Raw genomic sequence first — 16288 nt, 5'->3', positions numbered from 1 at the left:
CAGAGGTCCAGCTGGTAGGAATCCAGCTGGGGCCAGGCGCTGGCAGAGCTTTGGGATCCAAGGGAGAGCTGGGGGCCGCTCAGGCGCTGCGCCTGTCTTAGCAGAGAACGGCCAGGGGGCCGGATTCCCTGGTCAGGACACGCGGGGCTGCGGGAAGGGGCGCCCGGCGGGCCCCGGTGGCAAGAGGCCCGGAGCAGCCCGTGCTCTTCGTCTTCGTCTGCTCTCTGCCGTGTTCCCTCCCCTCCCCTTCCCGCGGCCGGCGCGGCGTCGCAGGGGTTAATGGGGGCGGGGCGAGGCGGCGGGCGGAGCCAGGTGGCCGCAGCGTCCCCGCGCGCGGCCCGGGCCGGCAGGAGCGCGGAGCCGCCGCCGCTGCCGCCTCGGCCATGCGGCTCCCGGGCCGGGGGCCTGGGCTCGGGCCCGCGCCGCCCCTCGCGCGTCTCCCCCGCTGAGCCCGCGCCCGGCCGGGGCGCCGCCGGCACCATGGTGCAGAAGTCGCGCAACGGCGGCGTGTACCCCGGCCCGAGCGGGGAGAAGAAGCTCAAGGTGGGCTTCGTGGGCTTGGACCCCGGCGCGCCCGACTCCACCCGGGACGGCGCGCTGCTCATCGCCGGCTCCGAGGCTCCCAAGCGCGGCAGCATCCTGAGCAAGCCGCGCGCGGGGGGCGCGGGCGCCGGGAAGCCCCCGAAGCGCAACGCCTTCTACCGCAAGCTGCAGAATTTCCTGTACAACGTGCTGGAGCGGCCGCGCGGCTGGGCGTTCATCTACCACGCCTACGTGTGAGTGCGGCGGCCGGCGGCCGGCGGGGGCGCGGGGCGCGGGGGCGCGGCGGGCGGGCGGGTGGGGGGGCTGTGCGTCCGAGCGCCCGCGTCGCTCACGCCCGCGCCCGGGTCTGAGTCCGGGGAACCGCGTTCCTTGGCCAGAGCGAAGGGCGGAGATGCTAGTGCGGATCGGAAGGAGTTCTGGGGCCCGGGGCGTCCCGGCCGGGGTGGGGGCGCCGTCCCCCCACCGGCAGCGGCCTGCTTGGGTTGCATCAGCCCCTCCCCCGCAGCATGGGGGATGTGCGGCGCCCCAGCCTCTCCTCCTCGGCCCGAGGCCCCTCCCCACGGCCGCTGCGCCGAACAAAGGGCCAGCCGGGAGGGAGGGTGGCGCTGCCAGTCCTGCCACCGTCTCTGGACTCCTCGAGGCCCCCTCTGGTCTGGGCACCCCCCCACCTCCGCCCCAGGGAGGGGGCAAAGGGATGGGGGCAGGGCCTGGCTTACCAGACCTCAACCCCCAAGCCGCTCACTCTGCACCAAGGGGGAGCTTCTGGGTTGCAGGAATGGGGGTAGGGGCTGTCTTAATATTACACCCCCACCCCCCCAGCCCAGGGCTCGGGGCTGCTGGCTGTCTTGACCGAGGTGCCTGCGTTCATCTTTGGCCCAAAGTGCATCATCCCTCACTCTCCCCTGCACCCAGCTCAGCCCTGACCCCTCTGTGCGGCTGCGAGCCGGAGGAGGAGGGAGATGCCCATTCTGGGCTCCGGATGACGCCCCAGAGGGGGGTTCTGTCCTGAGCCTGCCAGGCCTGGCCCTATGCAGGGAACGCCTGGCTCCCTGGGCAGGGGCAGTGGCCTCAGGCCCACGCCATGTGCACATGAGCGTTCGTGGGTGGCATGTTTGGGCAGGAGTTGCTGTGTGTGGCCTGTGCCGGGGCGTGCAGTCTCTGAGCGGACGGGCACTAACCTCCCACCCCAGCTAGACGGGGGCCGGAACTCGGCCATTTTGTATGAAAGCGGCATTTTGGGATGGGAGTGAGGATCGGATTCTGGGAAACCATCTCTAGCCACATGCCCCCGGGGACGACAGGGTGTGTGCCCATGGACCTGTGCGTGTGTGCTCTGGACTGACCCTCCATGGGTCCAGGGGCTAGGGGAGAAGACCCCGGGGGGGGGGGGGGGAATGCTTGGCTGCTGGTGGGATGCTATCCTGCGGGGAGACCCCAGCCCTGGCAGGTGCTGGCGCTGAGTCACCGTGGGAGGCAGGGGCTTCCCTGGCGCTGTGAGCCATGAGCTTCCTCCCCACCCCCTCCCCAGTAGGCCGACTTGTGCCCTTCCCATGTCGGCGTGCTCAGGCGTGCTGTTCATCTTTGGAAGAGCCCTGCGTCTCCTCACCAGTGGCCCTCCTGTCACCACCTTCCTGCCTGCTGGGACTGGGTCTAGGAAGCCAGGTCCCCCCCACCCTCACCTCCTGTATGAGGTCAGAGCCCACCCCACAGCCCAGCAGCTAGGCACCCCTCTCCGACCTGTGGTATGGGTGCTGGAAGGTTTGCTTGCCTTGGCCCTGCAAGTCCCTGGCCGACAGGACAACCTAGGGTCCCGTGTGTGTGGTCCTGTCTTCAGCCCTGAGTGGCTCCTCCTGCCTGGGCCCCGAAGTGGCCATTCCCTCTGTGCCCCCTCGGAGCTGCAGCCTCCAGACCGGGACGCCACGGGAGAGAAGTCCGGGTCAGGCTGCTGCTCCCCTGCGTGCGTGTGTCCGTCTGTGTGTCCGTGAGCCAGGACAGGCAGGCCTGTAGCATGTGGGGGCCCTCCTGCCTGCTCGGCCCCTCCCTGGCTTCCCCACCGAGGTCACAGGATGCCTTGAGCTTCCTTTGCCCCCAGCTCACTGGCAGGGGGACCTTTTCTGGGGAGTGGGGGGGCAGGAGGGGCCCAGACATGGTGGAAGCGGCCGGGTCAGGCACTGAAGTCTAGTCCGGAATCTGCAGGCCCCAGTCTTCGCTCAGGACGGTGGGTGCCTGCTTCTTGCCCCCAGGAGATGGGCTGCGTGGGGCAGCTGCTGTCCCAGGGCTGGCCGGGGACTGCCCCTGAACGGCTGCCACTGTTGTTCATCGCCCATCCCCCGGGGCCCCAGGCGTGGAATTCTCCACTGTGCCCAGGCCCAGCCCGACCCCAATCAGGACGCCCTCACCGCCCCGTTGTTGGTCTCCTGCCTGAGGCTGTGGCCACCCTGGGATCCCCGTGCCTAGCGTGGACTGGCCCGTGTGTGTGCATCATTTGGCTTGTTGGATTCATTCATCAGATGAAGTTCAAGGCCCCCTTCCCTGCCTGGTGCTGAGCTGGGCCTGAGGAAGCCCGTGGAGGGCAGGGACCCGGCCCTTACCATCTGTCCTGGCTGAAAGGGGGTCCCCAGGGCTGGGGAAACTCCGAGTCCTCCTGGGCCACCGTTCTACACTTTTGCCACCAAAGCCTGGCTTCTGGGAGCTGGAGGTGGGCCAACCCCTCTGGGCGCCCAAGGCTGTCCTGTGGTTCCGCGTTCCCCGCCGACTTCCCCGCCGACCCTCTGTGGGAAGCGCTTTCTCTGAGGACCTGCCTCTGGGAACGGAGCCACGGAGCCACGGAGCCACGGAGCCACGTCGGCCGTCACTCCTTCCCGGTGCGAGCTTCTGGAGAAAGCAGCCTTCCCTGAGGAGGAGGGATCCCACGCCGGGAAGTGTGGACCTGCCTGGCTGGGAAACAGCTCGGACCTGCCCCTCCCGGCTCTAAGTTCCCTGCCCCTTCCTCTGCCTCTGTCTGGGTGGGAAGACCCTGCCCCGTGGGACGGTTCACCCCGATTCGGGTGGGCAGCCCAAGCCGCACATGGACCCTGGGGGCGGTCGCTGGGGCCGCGGGACCCGCACGCGTCGTCAGCACCGGATGGGGCCCTGCCCTGAGGAGCTGGGCCGTGTCGGGTGGGGAAGGGTCCGGCTCAGCAGACCCTCCTGCTGCCCCTCACACTTCAGGCCAGAGTCTCAGGCTTGAGGATCTGTGCACCCTGAGAGTGGGGGCATCTGTGTGTAGGGGTTTTCTGGGTCAAAGCTCTGGAGTTTTCATGAGTTTCTCAGAGGGAATGTGAGCCACAGGAAAGGCCTAGGCCTCCCTGTCGGGGTTGTGGTGCGGGCAGGTCCACGGGGGACCCCCGGGATCGGGTGTGACTCCATGCTTGAGGGGAGCTGGGGGCAGTTCCTGCTTCGAGGGTCTCCTCTCCGCGGGGTTTCTCTGTGGCTAAATGTGGGTGTGGAAACATGCCCGCTGCTCAGATCTCTGGGAGCCTTGCTGGTGGGGACACTGAGGCCAGGCAGGGTTGAGTGAGCTCCGGCACTGTCCCGCTCCAGCTGAAAGGGGTCTCTGCCTTGGAGAGGAGAGTGCGGCCGCATGACTTCGGAAAGCCACTTTGAGTTGCTGATATGAAACTGTGTTTAAAACAGGCCGAGGAGGGCTGAGCGTGTGGAGGCCGGGCTGAGCGCGGAGGCCGGGCTCACCGGGCAGCTCACTGTGTGACTGCTTCCACCAAGCTCTCCCACTCCTCACATGGCCCCTGCCTCAGGGTTTTCTGTGCTGGGGCTGCTGGGCCCAGTGTGATCTCCTGCTACGTGTCAGCCAGCTGCGGTCCAGGGTCCCAGGCTCTGCTGCCATCCCCTGCATGGCCTTGGCTGACCCAAGTGGGGTCACACTCTTGGCCTGCGCAGGCTGCCTGCTGCTCCTTCTCGCTTGTCTGTCATCAGTGGGCCACCTGGGGTTGGGGGGGGGAGGTGGAGCCTCTGCCCTCAGCCTTGGCCCCGAGTGTTGGCCGCTCTGTTCCTTGGTCTGACTGCATTTGAGGGTCGAGTGCAGCCCAGGGAGGTGGCTGGGTCCCTCTTCTGCTGACAGAGCATTCTGTTCCCAGAAGGAGACGGAGGTCTGCGTGGTTCTGTTCTCATCTGCCTTCAAGTCGCAGAGCTCCGTCCTTGGGGAGGGAGTGTCCACCGAGAGCTGGAGAATCTTACAGAAATTTCCCTAAAGGTGGGAACTCCAGGAGGGTCGTGTTATCCGGAGGGGCCATCCTCACTGGCCTGGAGACCTCAGGCTCCTTGCAGGATTCCCCGCCCTCACCAAGTAGTTTCAGCGGAAATCGGACAGTGACAGCACAGTCCCATCTAAGCATGGTGTCCTCTGGGTCAGCTGCTAGGCTGTGGAGTCCCCCATGCTCCTGGGTCCACAGCCCGATGGGGTGGACAGGAAGCTTGGTGCTTGTCAGTTTCCCGGGCCGGAGCAGAAAGACTCTCGGATTTATCCGACATCCGTACAAGCCAAAATGTCCAACTCTGGAGACTTGGGGGGAGGGGACTGGTGACGTGAGCACTGCTGTGTGTCAGGGACCCTCAGACCCCAGGTGCCCGTGGCGGGAGGTCCAGCTCCAGTTCTGACAAGACATAAGCCCCAGCGCGTCTTCGAAGTAGCAGATTCCGTCCAGACGTGGTGGAGGGTTTCACCAGGGCGTTTCATGGGTCGTTCAGTTTATCTGACCCGCAGGTCTTGGCCGTGCCTCTGTGCATGGCCGTCACCCAGCGGGCGTCTTAGGTCCCTGCTGGTGAGAGCCACAGGGCGAGCCTCAAGAGTGGGCTCCCTAACTGTCCCGTGGAAGGAATGGGGCCCGGGGGACTGAGCTCCTTGGGGCATTTTATGGAAGACACCAGCAGGGTCTTGGGTGTGGGGAGGGCAGGCCCCTCAGGGGAGAACTTCTCTGCAGGACTGGGGGTCACACAGCATGGTTCTGTGGCCTCTGAGTGTCCACGGGGCCTTGGATAGGGCGGGCGGGCAGGGCTGGGGCCGAGGCCTGGGGTTCAGGCCCTGTCCTGTTCAAAGGCTCAGGATGCTGCTGCCGTTGGAAAGCCGAAGCTTTGAGGGACGTTGGTGCCCGACCTCTGGCTATTGGAGATTGCCGGCTGCCCTGCACGTGTCCCCGTTAAATATTCTCGGGTACAAAATTAGCATCATTCCTGGACGGACGTGGCTGGGTACACGTGTTAGGCCACCTGGCCTCAATTCCCACCGCCTGTCAGGCATGTCACTTACGTGGCATGGCGCTATCCGGTGGAGATGGTTCAGAGGGTGTGTTGGGTGAGGGACCATGAGTGGTGGAGACCCCCGGCTCTGGGCCAGCCTGACTGGACTCCTGTCTCCACCGCCGGCCCCAGACCCTGGACCCCAAGTTTCTTTGTCTGTAACGTGGGCTGATAACTGTGTTCACTTTCTGCGAGTCGTCGCCAGAGCTCGGTGTGTGTGACGCTCCCAGAGCTCCTGGGTGGTACTCTCGTCTCTGTAGCCGTGGCTCAGCCAAGTGAAGATCCGTGTCTGGCACAGAGGCTGGACAACCAGGCGGATGGAGGTTGGCCTGTCCTGAACGGCCCCCGTGGCCTCCCGCCCCTCAGCCCAGCCGTGGAAGCCTGCAGTCCCATCGGCCGGTGGCTGGGCCTGCATCAAGAGGTTTGTGGCTGCTGACAATGAGGCCACACTTCAAGACGCAAGGTCCCTCTGGCACTTTGGATGCTGCTTTGTGTGTCTGTCCTGAGGGATTGGTCACTCTCCTGAAGGAATTTGCGGCTCTGCGGCCGCCTGGTCTCTGGACACGCCTTCCCGCTCGCAGCGGAACGGCCACGTTCCCCACACCCTGAGCCTCCAAACACGGAGGCAAGAATGTGCCCAGCTTGCAGGCTGGTTGTACTAATGGGGTTCCCAAGGCCGCTGGCCTCTGCCTGGGTGTCCTGACCAGCCCCTGCTGTCCTCAGCCAAGTCATGTGGGGACCACAGTCAACGCAGGCCCCTCGGCGGAGCCCAGCCCTGGCTGCACTGTCCGCAGAGTGTGGGCGCCGCTGCCGGGCTCGGCTGCTCTCCTTGCAAGCCTGGAGCTCCGCGGTGCTTTCCCACAGCTCCGGCTGCCTCTTAGAACGGCGCCTCCTTGGTGGCCGTGCCCCAGCCATCGCGGGAGGAGGAAGTGCATCGTTTGCCATGGCTGTGTGGCACCTGTCCGCCCACCCAGAGAGGCTGGAGCAGCCCAGCGGAATCCGAGGTGTGAGAAGACCTGAGGTCGTCCCTAGAGATCGGCATCTTCTGGGCTGGGGGAGGGTTTGGAACCAAGCCCTTGCTCTGGGAATGACTCAGTTTTGCGCCTTGGACCCTGGGCCCCACACTCTGGAGGGGTGATGCGTCCTGCTGACCATTCCTCAGTGCCCTTCCCCCTCTGCGGGTGGCCTAGCAGTGGCCCCGACGCGAGCATGTGGTCCTCGATGACTTCCTGTGGAGGAGTGAGCGCGTAGGAGGGGGCCAGGGGCAGACTCGGCCTTCCCTAAAGCCTGCCTCTTCCTCATGCCAATTTAAAACGCTGTGGCGAGGGGCGCCTGGGTAGGTGTGTCGGCTCTTGGTCTCAGCTCGGGTCCTGATTAGGCTTCGGCCGTGAGTTCAGGCTGCACGTTGGACTCCATGCTGGGTGTGAAGAAAGAAGTCACGACCGGAGTCGGAGGGGCGGCGGCACAGGGCTGGTCAGCAAATGGACTTGCCTGGAGTTGGGAGGAGGGGGGCTAGGCTTCTGTGGTTTGAAGCTGGTCTAGATGATGCTTTAAATCCATCCGGGCGGGGGCCGATGCGCCTGGGACGGCAGGGCCCCTGGATGGGGAGCGCTCTGGCTGAGCTGGGACCTGCCTTCCAGAGGTTCTGTCAGACCCGAGGCCTCCCAGGGGCAACTGGACGGTCAATGTTTCCAGAAGAATAAGGTGTTTCCTTTTTTTTTTTTTTTTTTAAAGATTTCATTTATTTATTTGACAGAGAGACAGAGCAAGAGAGGGAACACAAGCCGGGGGAGGGGAGAGGGAGAAGCAGGCTTCCCAGGACCCCGGGATCATGACCTGAGCTGAGGCAGACGCTAAACGACGGAGCCCCCCGGGCGCCCTGAATGACGTGCTTCTAGCACGAGTAGCTCTGAGTGGGTTTGCGCGGCAGTGTGCCGGGCTGGGTCCTTGTTGGGAGCCCGTGGGGACGAGGCTGGGAGCACGTGGTGGGACCAAGGGCCCGGAGCGTCACCGGCCGGCGCCGTCCGCGGGTCTGAGCGCTGGCCGAGCCCTGCTGTGCACCTGGCCTCACCCTGTCCTGGTGGAGGGGAAGGTGGCACTTGGGGTGGGGACGCAGGACCCCATGTGGAGTTGAAGCCAATGTTTTCTCCTTCCTCCTGGGCCCTGGTTAGGGTGGGTCATGAAAGCGGTCATGTCTTGGGAAGGAGGTCTTCTAACCTTCCTTGAGTCTCGGACAGTGAGCGTGGATGGGGACAGGGTTGTTCTCAGGCTCTTCCCACACCTGCTGTCCGTCGGCCCCCTGATGCTGAGGTCAGGATCCCTGGGGAGCGGTCCTGGGCACGAGGCCACTCGGGGACAAGTGGGGCAGCCAGGATTCAGGCCGAGCTGGTACTAAGCTACGGGGACCGTGGCTTCTCTAGCAGCCTCCACATGTGGTCCGGGGACTCCTGCTCTTGGGGGAGACCTGTCCTTGGAGGGCTCCGGCTCCTCCCCACATCCCACTGCTTAGCCTCTGGGCTTGGCCGAGGGGAGGAAGTGCTGGGGGTGGGGTGTGGACAGAGCCCTGCCTTTTCTGGCCACTCTGTGCAGAGGCCATGAGGGTTGGGGCCATGGCAGCTGCTTTGGGGGAAGTGGGGGTGGGGGAGGGTGTGTTCCAGGCCAGCCCAGAGTCTGACCATGCCTGCATGACGCGCTCTAGGGAGGGCTGTGTCATTAGGCTCTGCCCATCACCCGGCTTGAATAAAATCAGGTTTCTAATCCTTTGGATTCCTTGGAATAATTCTGTCACTGTACAGAAAGTCCTAATGGGAACCGTTGGGCACAGTGTCCCCAGATATCCGTCAGTCACCCGTGATGGTGCAGGCTGACAGCTCGCGGTGAAGCTGGCCATGGGGCGTCCTCCTCGACGGCTCCCTGGCGTGTGCAGAGCGCCGCTGCCCCCCCACGAGCTCCCCCCCCAGGGCTCGTCTGGTTTTTTTTTCCTTCCATGGAACTCGAGAGCTTAGAACGCCCGAGTTTGCTTTTCCATTCAGGCTTGGAAAAAATACTTGAAGGGTCCACAGGAGGAAAAGACCAGTTTCTCCTGGAACCCCAGGCTGGGGGAGGTGGTGAAGGGCTTCGGGAAGCAGAGAGAGACGCCGGGTCAGCAGAAGCAGGTGCGGGAGTGGAAGGGCTACGGGCCTGGGGGTTTCGAAGTGTGTTCACCACAGAAGCAGACTTCAGTGAGCCTCCTCCGGGGGGGCCGGGCCTGACCTGGCCGTTTCTCGTGCGCAGAAAGGCAGAGCACGGACGTGGGAGCCTTTGGGAGTCGGAGGCCCCAGGCAGGGGAAGTGGGAGCGGGCGCTGGCCATGGTTCTGAACGCGAGCCCGGGCTGGGCTCCTCAAGGACGCCAGCCAAGGCCGAGCAGCTGGCCGGCGCCGGGGAAGGCGCTGGGCGGCCCCTCCCTGGACCGCGGGCGTCCGTCTCCAGCTGCCGGTGGAGGTGCTGCTGCTGCTGCTTCCGTCTCCAGCTGCCGGTGGTCCGAGGTGCTTTCCGCCGTTCGTGTTCTCGCCGGCACATCCAGGACCGTCCTCTCTGACGTGCGTGGTTTAGTTAGCTGAAAGCCAGTCCCCAGGGCAGGGCCCGGCATCAGGGTCTTCCTTGCGGGCGGGCGGCCCAGGCTGAGCTTCTGAAAGCAGCCCTTGGGTGTGGCGTGTGAGCTTCTCTGCTGACAGAAATGAGACGCACCCATTGTAGGACGTCGGGAAGATGCTGACAAACTCAGGAAGGACTGTTTGTGTCCCTGATTTATTTTCAAGCATCTGTGCCCATCTCGGCGTTTTTTAAACAAGATAGGGTGCAGGCTTCTATCATCCTTTCCTGCGTTCACGATGTACTGTGGCATGTTCCCGTGTTCGGCGAAGTGTGGGGCTTTGCCTCGGAGAAGAGTGAGCGGGCTGGGGCGTGAGGGACACGCCTGTGTCTGACTCGTCTCACCTTGTGCCCTCGGTGGCTTGAGGCCCGGGAGCAGACCGCGGCTGTGGGCTCTGACCTGGAGAGTGGACCCCAAGCACATGCCCTGTGGTCACCCGGGTGGAGAGAGACCGGGACTGGCCAAGGAGGGGGCTGTGATAAAAATAGGTCCTGCCTGTGGGTGAGCCCTCTGTCCCTGGAGGCGTGGGAGTGCCGTCCAAGAAAGCGCTCCCTAGGCCTGTTTTTAGGGGACCATATGGCAGAGCTATGAGCCCAGGAGCATGGGGGGTGGGCCAGCCCAGCAGCCAGGGGGACGGTCTCCAGGGAGGGTCTGGGGGAGACTGACAGGGCTGCAGCCTAGCTGTCCCATCAAGCTCTGGGGGGGCAGCCGGGTAGGCGACCCTGAGCCCCTGAGTGTTCCTGGGCTCATTTCCTGGGACGTGGTCCCCCAACCCCACTGTTGAGCACCTTTCCCCCAAAAGCTGATGTCTCCCGCAGATGAGGTCTTGCTAACTAGGTCCGGTTCCCAGAGCTCACAGCACAGCCGTGTGGCCTCCAGGGACCCCCCCGCCCCGCTCCTGTACTGGGCTTCCCTGGGATTGTGCGGACGGACTGTTCTTCCCAGTCCTCGGCTGTTCCTTGTGGGCCTCCTGTTCCATGAGGTGCGTTGGCCCCGTTGTGCTTCACATGCGGCTGGGCTCCTCAGAGAGTGCCGCGCCCCTCCCGGTCTCAGGACCCCCACGCTCTGCCTTTGGAAGCCCGCTGAGTCACTCTGGGACACAGGCCTGCTGTCGACGGGCCCCTGCTTGAGCCCTGGCTCCCGTCTTTTCCAGCGGTGTTTGGACACTGCACAGTTTGCACCGCGAACCTTGTCTGGGTGGGGCTGTGAGCCACTCTCCAGCCGGTCCGACCTCAGGAAGGCTGTGTTGGCCACCATGGGCCAGGAAGACTGCCCCACCCCCGTGTGTGGGTTCTGGCTGTGTAGTCAGGGGCCAGCTGAGCTGAGCAGGGGAGGTGGTCTTGGAGGGTACTAGCATAGCAGGGCTGGGCAGCCTGTCAGAAACCACAGATGAGGAGGAGGCGGCCCCATGATGGATGTGCAAGCAGAAAAGAGATTCAGGCCATAAGAACGGTGCATGCAAAGTCCCTGGGGTCAGGAAGCTGGCTTGGGAAGGCTGAGAAATTGGCAGGAGAGTGTGCTTCCTATAGTCTCGGTGGGGCGTTGGGTGTCCCTGTGAACATGGGGCTTCTGATAGATGAATGGCTAGGGAGAGATGCAGGGATCTGACCGGCTTAGCCCTCAGTCCTGAGAGAGTCCATGGCCAAGGCCTTGTAGGGACTGGCCATCCTGGGGGGTTCACTGGCCAGTGGGGGGCATCAGGGGGTCTCCTGAGAGACCTTCTTGCCCTGGGTGTTATGAGAGGAAGGGGCATGGGTGTGACAGGCCTGGCTGTGGGATGGCCCTGGGGGCCGGGCGTGTGAGGGGCTGGAGTGGGGTGGGGCAGGCCAAGACTGTTCACGGGGCCTCGAGTGCCGAGCCAGAGGCTGGACCTTCCATGGGGCTGGGGCTTTCTGGGCTGTGGCTCGTCAGGCCGGGCCTCGTATCGATCACTTGTTGAGTGCCAGGCACCGTCCCGAGAGCTCACCTGTCACCTCCCCATGGGCTTTGGCTCAGGTGGGGGGCTGGACTGACTGGCCTGGGGGCTCTGGGGGGAGGCCGCACCCACGGGGGAGCCTCCACTCCAGAAGAGGGTCACGGGAACCCAGTGATTGTTCACGTCTGGTTCATGCCTGGAGCGGCTGTCAGCAGTCTGGGCTCTCCGTCACTCCTGGAGATTGGAAGTGGCAGTGGGTCCGGGAGGCAGAGCAGTTTATTAGGGGCGAAATTAGATTCCAGGTCCTAATGGACAAGACAGGCAAGAGTCTCCCGGGGGCCGGGTGGCAAGTCTGGACAGGAGGTCCCGCTGTGGCCTCGTGCGGGCTGGTGTTCTCTCCGCCTGGGCCCTGCCAGGCTTCTGGGCCACCAGCCCCCAGGGAGGCACAGACGTACTGTGGCGAGGGGGAGAGTGTGCTCAGACCCTGGGTGGCCGCCGCGAACGGCTCCAGAGCCTCCGTTTCCCGCCTGTAGCATGGGCGAGAGCACGTCCTGCCTCCAGTCATGGCCGGCACGTGGTCGCCTCGCTGTGCATGTTAGTCTGACGGGGGAGAGCCTTCCCCTCCTTCCGAGAGCAGCCAGCCGGGGCTGGGGGGCGGTGCTGCGCTCAAACCTTCTCCTGTCCTTGCCGGTACCGTCAACGTCTGTTTTGTTACGGACGGAAACCAGACTGGAAGCCTCGGCTGTCTCCTGCCTGTCTTCGGGGCAGCGACGGCGTCCAGGGTGAGGGCCTGGCCCAGGAGGCTTTGCCTGGCCTCTGTGCTGGCCTCTCCCTGTTGACCCCAGGAACAAGATCGCAGGGGCTCTTTCCTGTCTTTCCAGAAACTATGCATTCTGTGCTCTCAGATGGAGTGAGGTGTGGGCGGGGGAGGCAAAGCAGAGGAGTGTCTCCCCGGGGGTGGGGGCCGCCCCCCTCGTGCGGGGGCAGGCGGAACTCACCCGTGCGCACACGTGTGCACGCCTGCTCGGTGCCCCCACCCCCGACCGGCAGGCGTGGCTACAGGCTGACCGCCGCGGGGGGCTCGTTGGTGGACCTGAGCCCCTCCGCTCGATGCCCCCGTCCCTCCGTCAGCACCTGCCTGCCCTGGGCCGCCCCGCACCAGCGCCCCGTACGTCAGAATCCCAGAATCCCAGAATCCCAGAGAGGCCCCTGCCGGCCTCTCTGCTCCCCGCTCAGGCTGTGGCTCAAGTCCCTTCTGACGCCAGCGGAGGTCTCGTCTGCCGCAGGGTGAGCACCGCCTGCTCGCTGCGGGCCTGGGCGGGGCTGGCCGGCACCCAGGCGGCAGACGAGGGGTTGTCCTCGGCTGCTCCCTCTCCAGGTGGCCCCTTTCCTCGTGGTCGGGTGAGCTCTGTCTGAGGCCCTCCTCACCCCCCGCCTCGTGCCTCCCATCCTGCCCCCCCACCCCCAGTCTAGGGCTGGAGACCGGCTGCTGAGATACTTGTCTCCTTGGCAACCGGGGGATTTCACCGTGAGACGCGATCTCAGGCTGTGGCTGCCGGAGGAGAACCACCCGGTCCTGGCACCGGGGACGCCTCCCTCCTGTCTTCCACGGCAGCCTGGACGGTTCCCAGGCTGGAGGGCTGAGAAGGGCTGCACAGAGCGGCTATGGGAGGGGCTCCAGCCGCAGAGCCCCCCCGGCCTCACCAGGAGGAAGGGGACCAGCCATCCTGGGCCGGCAGAGCAAAGATGTCTGTCTCAACTTCTCCTCTTGAGCCGTGTGGGTCCTCCGGGGCCTGGAGGAGTGGGCACTCTGAGCCCACGGTGTGCTCTGAGGGGACCCACGGGGGTGCTGGTGGTGGTCCCTGGGCTCCTCTCCCCACATGTCTCTTGAGGACCGGGAGTGGGCAGAAGGGTCCCTTGCCTCAGCCATCAGGAGCAGAGACTGAGGGAAAGGCCACGGGAGGTGAGGCGAGAACAGGCCCCTTCAGATCCCTGAGAGTCGGCGGGCAGCTCCAGATCTGCCCAGGGCTGCGAGGGGACCCCATCTGCCCTGCAGGAGGATGGCCCCTGTGTCCACGCTAGCCCCTCCCCCAGGATCCCGGGGCTGGACCCACTCGGGTGTCTGCATCGCCGAGGACACTGTGCTCGGGCCCTCGAGCAGCTTCCTGAGCTCAGTTCCCCCATGTGAGGGTGGGTTCGAGTGGGTGGCGGCAGGGGGCTGGCGGGGTTCCTGGTCCCCCAGGTGCCTGCAGACAGGAAGGTGCCTGGAAATAAATGTATCCTCTGTTGTTCAGCTTACGTGCGCTGGGGGTCGGGGAGGTGATCGCCGTTGGGGGCCTCCTCTCCGGAACGGGGGACCCCGTCCTGGCCTGGAGATGTGGCTCGGCCAGCGGGTGGTCGCTCTGCCTGGGGCTCTGCTTGTCTTTGCTGCGGCCTTACGCGCTGCCTGCCTCCCCCGCCCCCTCACGGGTGGGCCGGGCCCACCTCTTCTCAAGCGCGCACCCCGGCGCCTGCGGGGGCCGTCCGTTCTAGAACCTCCGGTGCAGGGCGGCCGCTGTCAGAGTTGGCTCCGCTCCCCTGGCTGAGAGGGACCTTCCCAGAGTTCATGCTTCCCTGAGGGTGACTCTGCAGCTCCCCATCACGGCCTGCTGGGAAGGCAGCCTGTCCACGGAGCACGGCCAGGCTGTTCCGGAATGTTCCAGGGTGCCGGTCAGAGCCGCCCACAGCAAGCTGGGCACACAAGCCCTGGTCGCCTTGGGCCCGGGGCTTTCTCTCCTTCACTTCAGGGGAACGTTTTCTGACAGCGCGGGTCTGTGCGTGGAGGCCGCCCACCCGCACGCGGGTGACGGCGACGCCAGGCGCCCCCTGCCCCGTTTTCCTATCTGGTCAGACGTGCCCCCTGCCGGGTCCCAGAGCCCGCCGTCTTCCCCATCTCTGGGCCACCCCACGTGCTCTTCCCTTCTCCCCTCTCGGCCCCGCCCATTCCTCGTCACCTTCGTGGACACCTCCTCAGGGAGGCCTGCCAGATTGCTCGTCTCCCTGGGCTCCCTGCATTTCCGCACCGAGCCAAGCTGAGTCGGGTGCCCTTCCTGCCGTGGGTGATACGTTCAGCCCCTGCCATCAGCTAGGCCTCCAGGGTCCTGACCCAGAACCTGGGAACCTCCACGTCCCCTGTCCCGGGCAGGTCCTCCCTGTGCGGGCGCCACCTCCCCCCACTGACTGACTTGGGAGAGGACCCCAGCAGGCAGAGGGTCCAGCACATGAGCTATCTGGACGTTTTCTCCAGGGCTCAGTTAATTGAATAAATTGTCTAATGAAAGGAAATTAATTGTGGTTTTGAAATGTGACTGTTTTTTCGCTCGTGTCGTATCTGGCTGGCGGGTGCTGGCCTTGCCTTCTTTATCTGCGGGGAGTGCGCCGGGACCCCCTCCCCAGCCACGCTCCCAGGGAGGGTCTTTGGGGTGCATGGGGCAGGGCTGCCCGAGTTGCCCCAGGATGGGCTGAGGCTCAGAGCTGCCGGGGCAGCCCAGTTAGTGCGCCAGCAGGACACGGGCGGACCCAGCGGGGGCGGGCCTGGGTTAGCGTCCAAGCGGCTGGGCTCAGGTCGGACTGCGTGGGGGCCTCCTCCTGGGAGCCTGGTGGTCTTGATTCCTGGGGCGTCCAGGGAGGTGCGTGGTGTGTGGACCCCTGTCTAGCTCCCCACACCGTGTGCTTTGTGCTCTGGCTCCTGGCCTCAGGCACTCTGCTCTCTCAGACCCCAGGCTCACACTGTCCCCTTCAGCTGGACACCCTGCTGCTCTGTTGGACGGGGCCTTGGCGTCTGCGTTAGCGGCACGGTGTTTCCCGGCACCACTTACTGGGAACAGCGGGCCCTCTCTGCCCCCGCCATGCACAGCCAGGACCCAGCTCTGGCAGCCAAGGCCCTGGGCGGGTGTTCGTGAAGGAGCGTGCTAACTGGAAGATGGGCGTGTTCTGTTTGTGAGCCTAGAAAGGGACAAGCGTACACAAGGCAGAGGACCCAGACTGACTGAGGGCCGTCCACGGGGCAGCCAGTGTCCCTCTCAGCATTCTGGGGACCTTCCCACAACCCAGAGCTGTTGACGCGGGAGTGTGGCAGGCATGGTGGTGCGCAGCCCCTGGGGCGCGTTGCGGGCGTGGGTGCGGGGCTCTGCCCCCCGTGCCCCGTCTGTGCCACCGCTGACCGCCCTCGCCTCGGCCCCAGGTTCCTGCTGGTCTTCTCCTGCCTCGTGTTGTCGGTCTTCTCCACCATCAAGGAGTACGAGAAGAGCTCGGAGGGAGCGCTCTACATCTTGGTGAGCCCCTGGCGGGACGTCCAGCTGCGGAGCGGTGGTCGGCGCTCGGTCCCCAGCCCCTTGTCTCTGATCCCTCAGACCTGCTCCGTCTGAGCCTGGAGACCCGCCCCCCGCAGTGTTCCCTGATCTCTGGTCTCCAGCTTGGTGGACGAAGGCCCGTCCAGCCTCCCCTCTGCATTAGTGAGCGACCTTGCAGTGCCCACCGCCCCCGGGGTCATAGTGCCCCTACCTGCTTCTCCCCTAACAGACAGTCCACCCTGCTGCCCCCACAGCCTCTGAGAGCCCACCCCACTCCGTTCCCAAGTGCTCGCTAGAGCCCGAGGGCCCAGGTGCCCCCTCCCCGGGATGGTGGGGAGTCCCCACGATGGGGGCGCGGGGCGGGGGCACAGTGGGCTGAGGAGCTGACAGCCGCTGACAGGCAGGGGCGCGCACCATGGCAGCCGTCGCGTAGTGTCTGTTGCTGCTGGTGACGGAAGGAGGCTGAGCAAGGTCCAGAGTGAACCTCAGAGGAGCCTGCCCTCCCCCCCACCCTTCGCTCTGGCCTGGGGGCCACCGGCCTCAGGGAGGCCACGCCCCCTTGCAGTAACCTGGGA

At 65.3% G+C, this 16288-nt stretch overlaps 1 protein-coding gene across 15 annotated transcripts in view; it reads left to right on the top strand.

Moving 5' to 3' along the window:
- Positions 1–410: 410 nt before the first annotated feature.
- Positions 411–16288, top strand: part of KCNQ2 (potassium voltage-gated channel subfamily Q member 2) — a 52423-nt gene continuing 36545 nt past the window's right edge. For 10 of the 15 annotated variants that reach the window (XM_059407417.1, XM_059407406.1, XM_059407419.1 and 7 more), the window contains exons 1-2: positions 412–776; positions 15605–15695. In XM_059407417.1, the coding sequence (XP_059263400.1) occupies positions 481–776; positions 15605–15695 (387 nt within the window). In that variant the 5' untranslated portion in view covers positions 412–480. Of the gene's footprint in view, positions 777–15604; positions 15696–16288 lie in introns of all 15 variants that reach the window. The other 5 variants (XM_059407416.1, XM_059407418.1, XM_059407413.1 and 2 more) reach the window with 2 other exon arrangements.

Source organism: Mustela nigripes, chromosome 7, assembly GCF_022355385.1.
Source record: "Mustela nigripes isolate SB6536 chromosome 7, MUSNIG.SB6536, whole genome shotgun sequence".
NCBI lineage: Eukaryota > Metazoa > Chordata > Mammalia > Carnivora > Mustelidae > Mustela > Mustela nigripes.
This window is presented reverse-complemented; position numbering and strand designations above follow the sequence as displayed.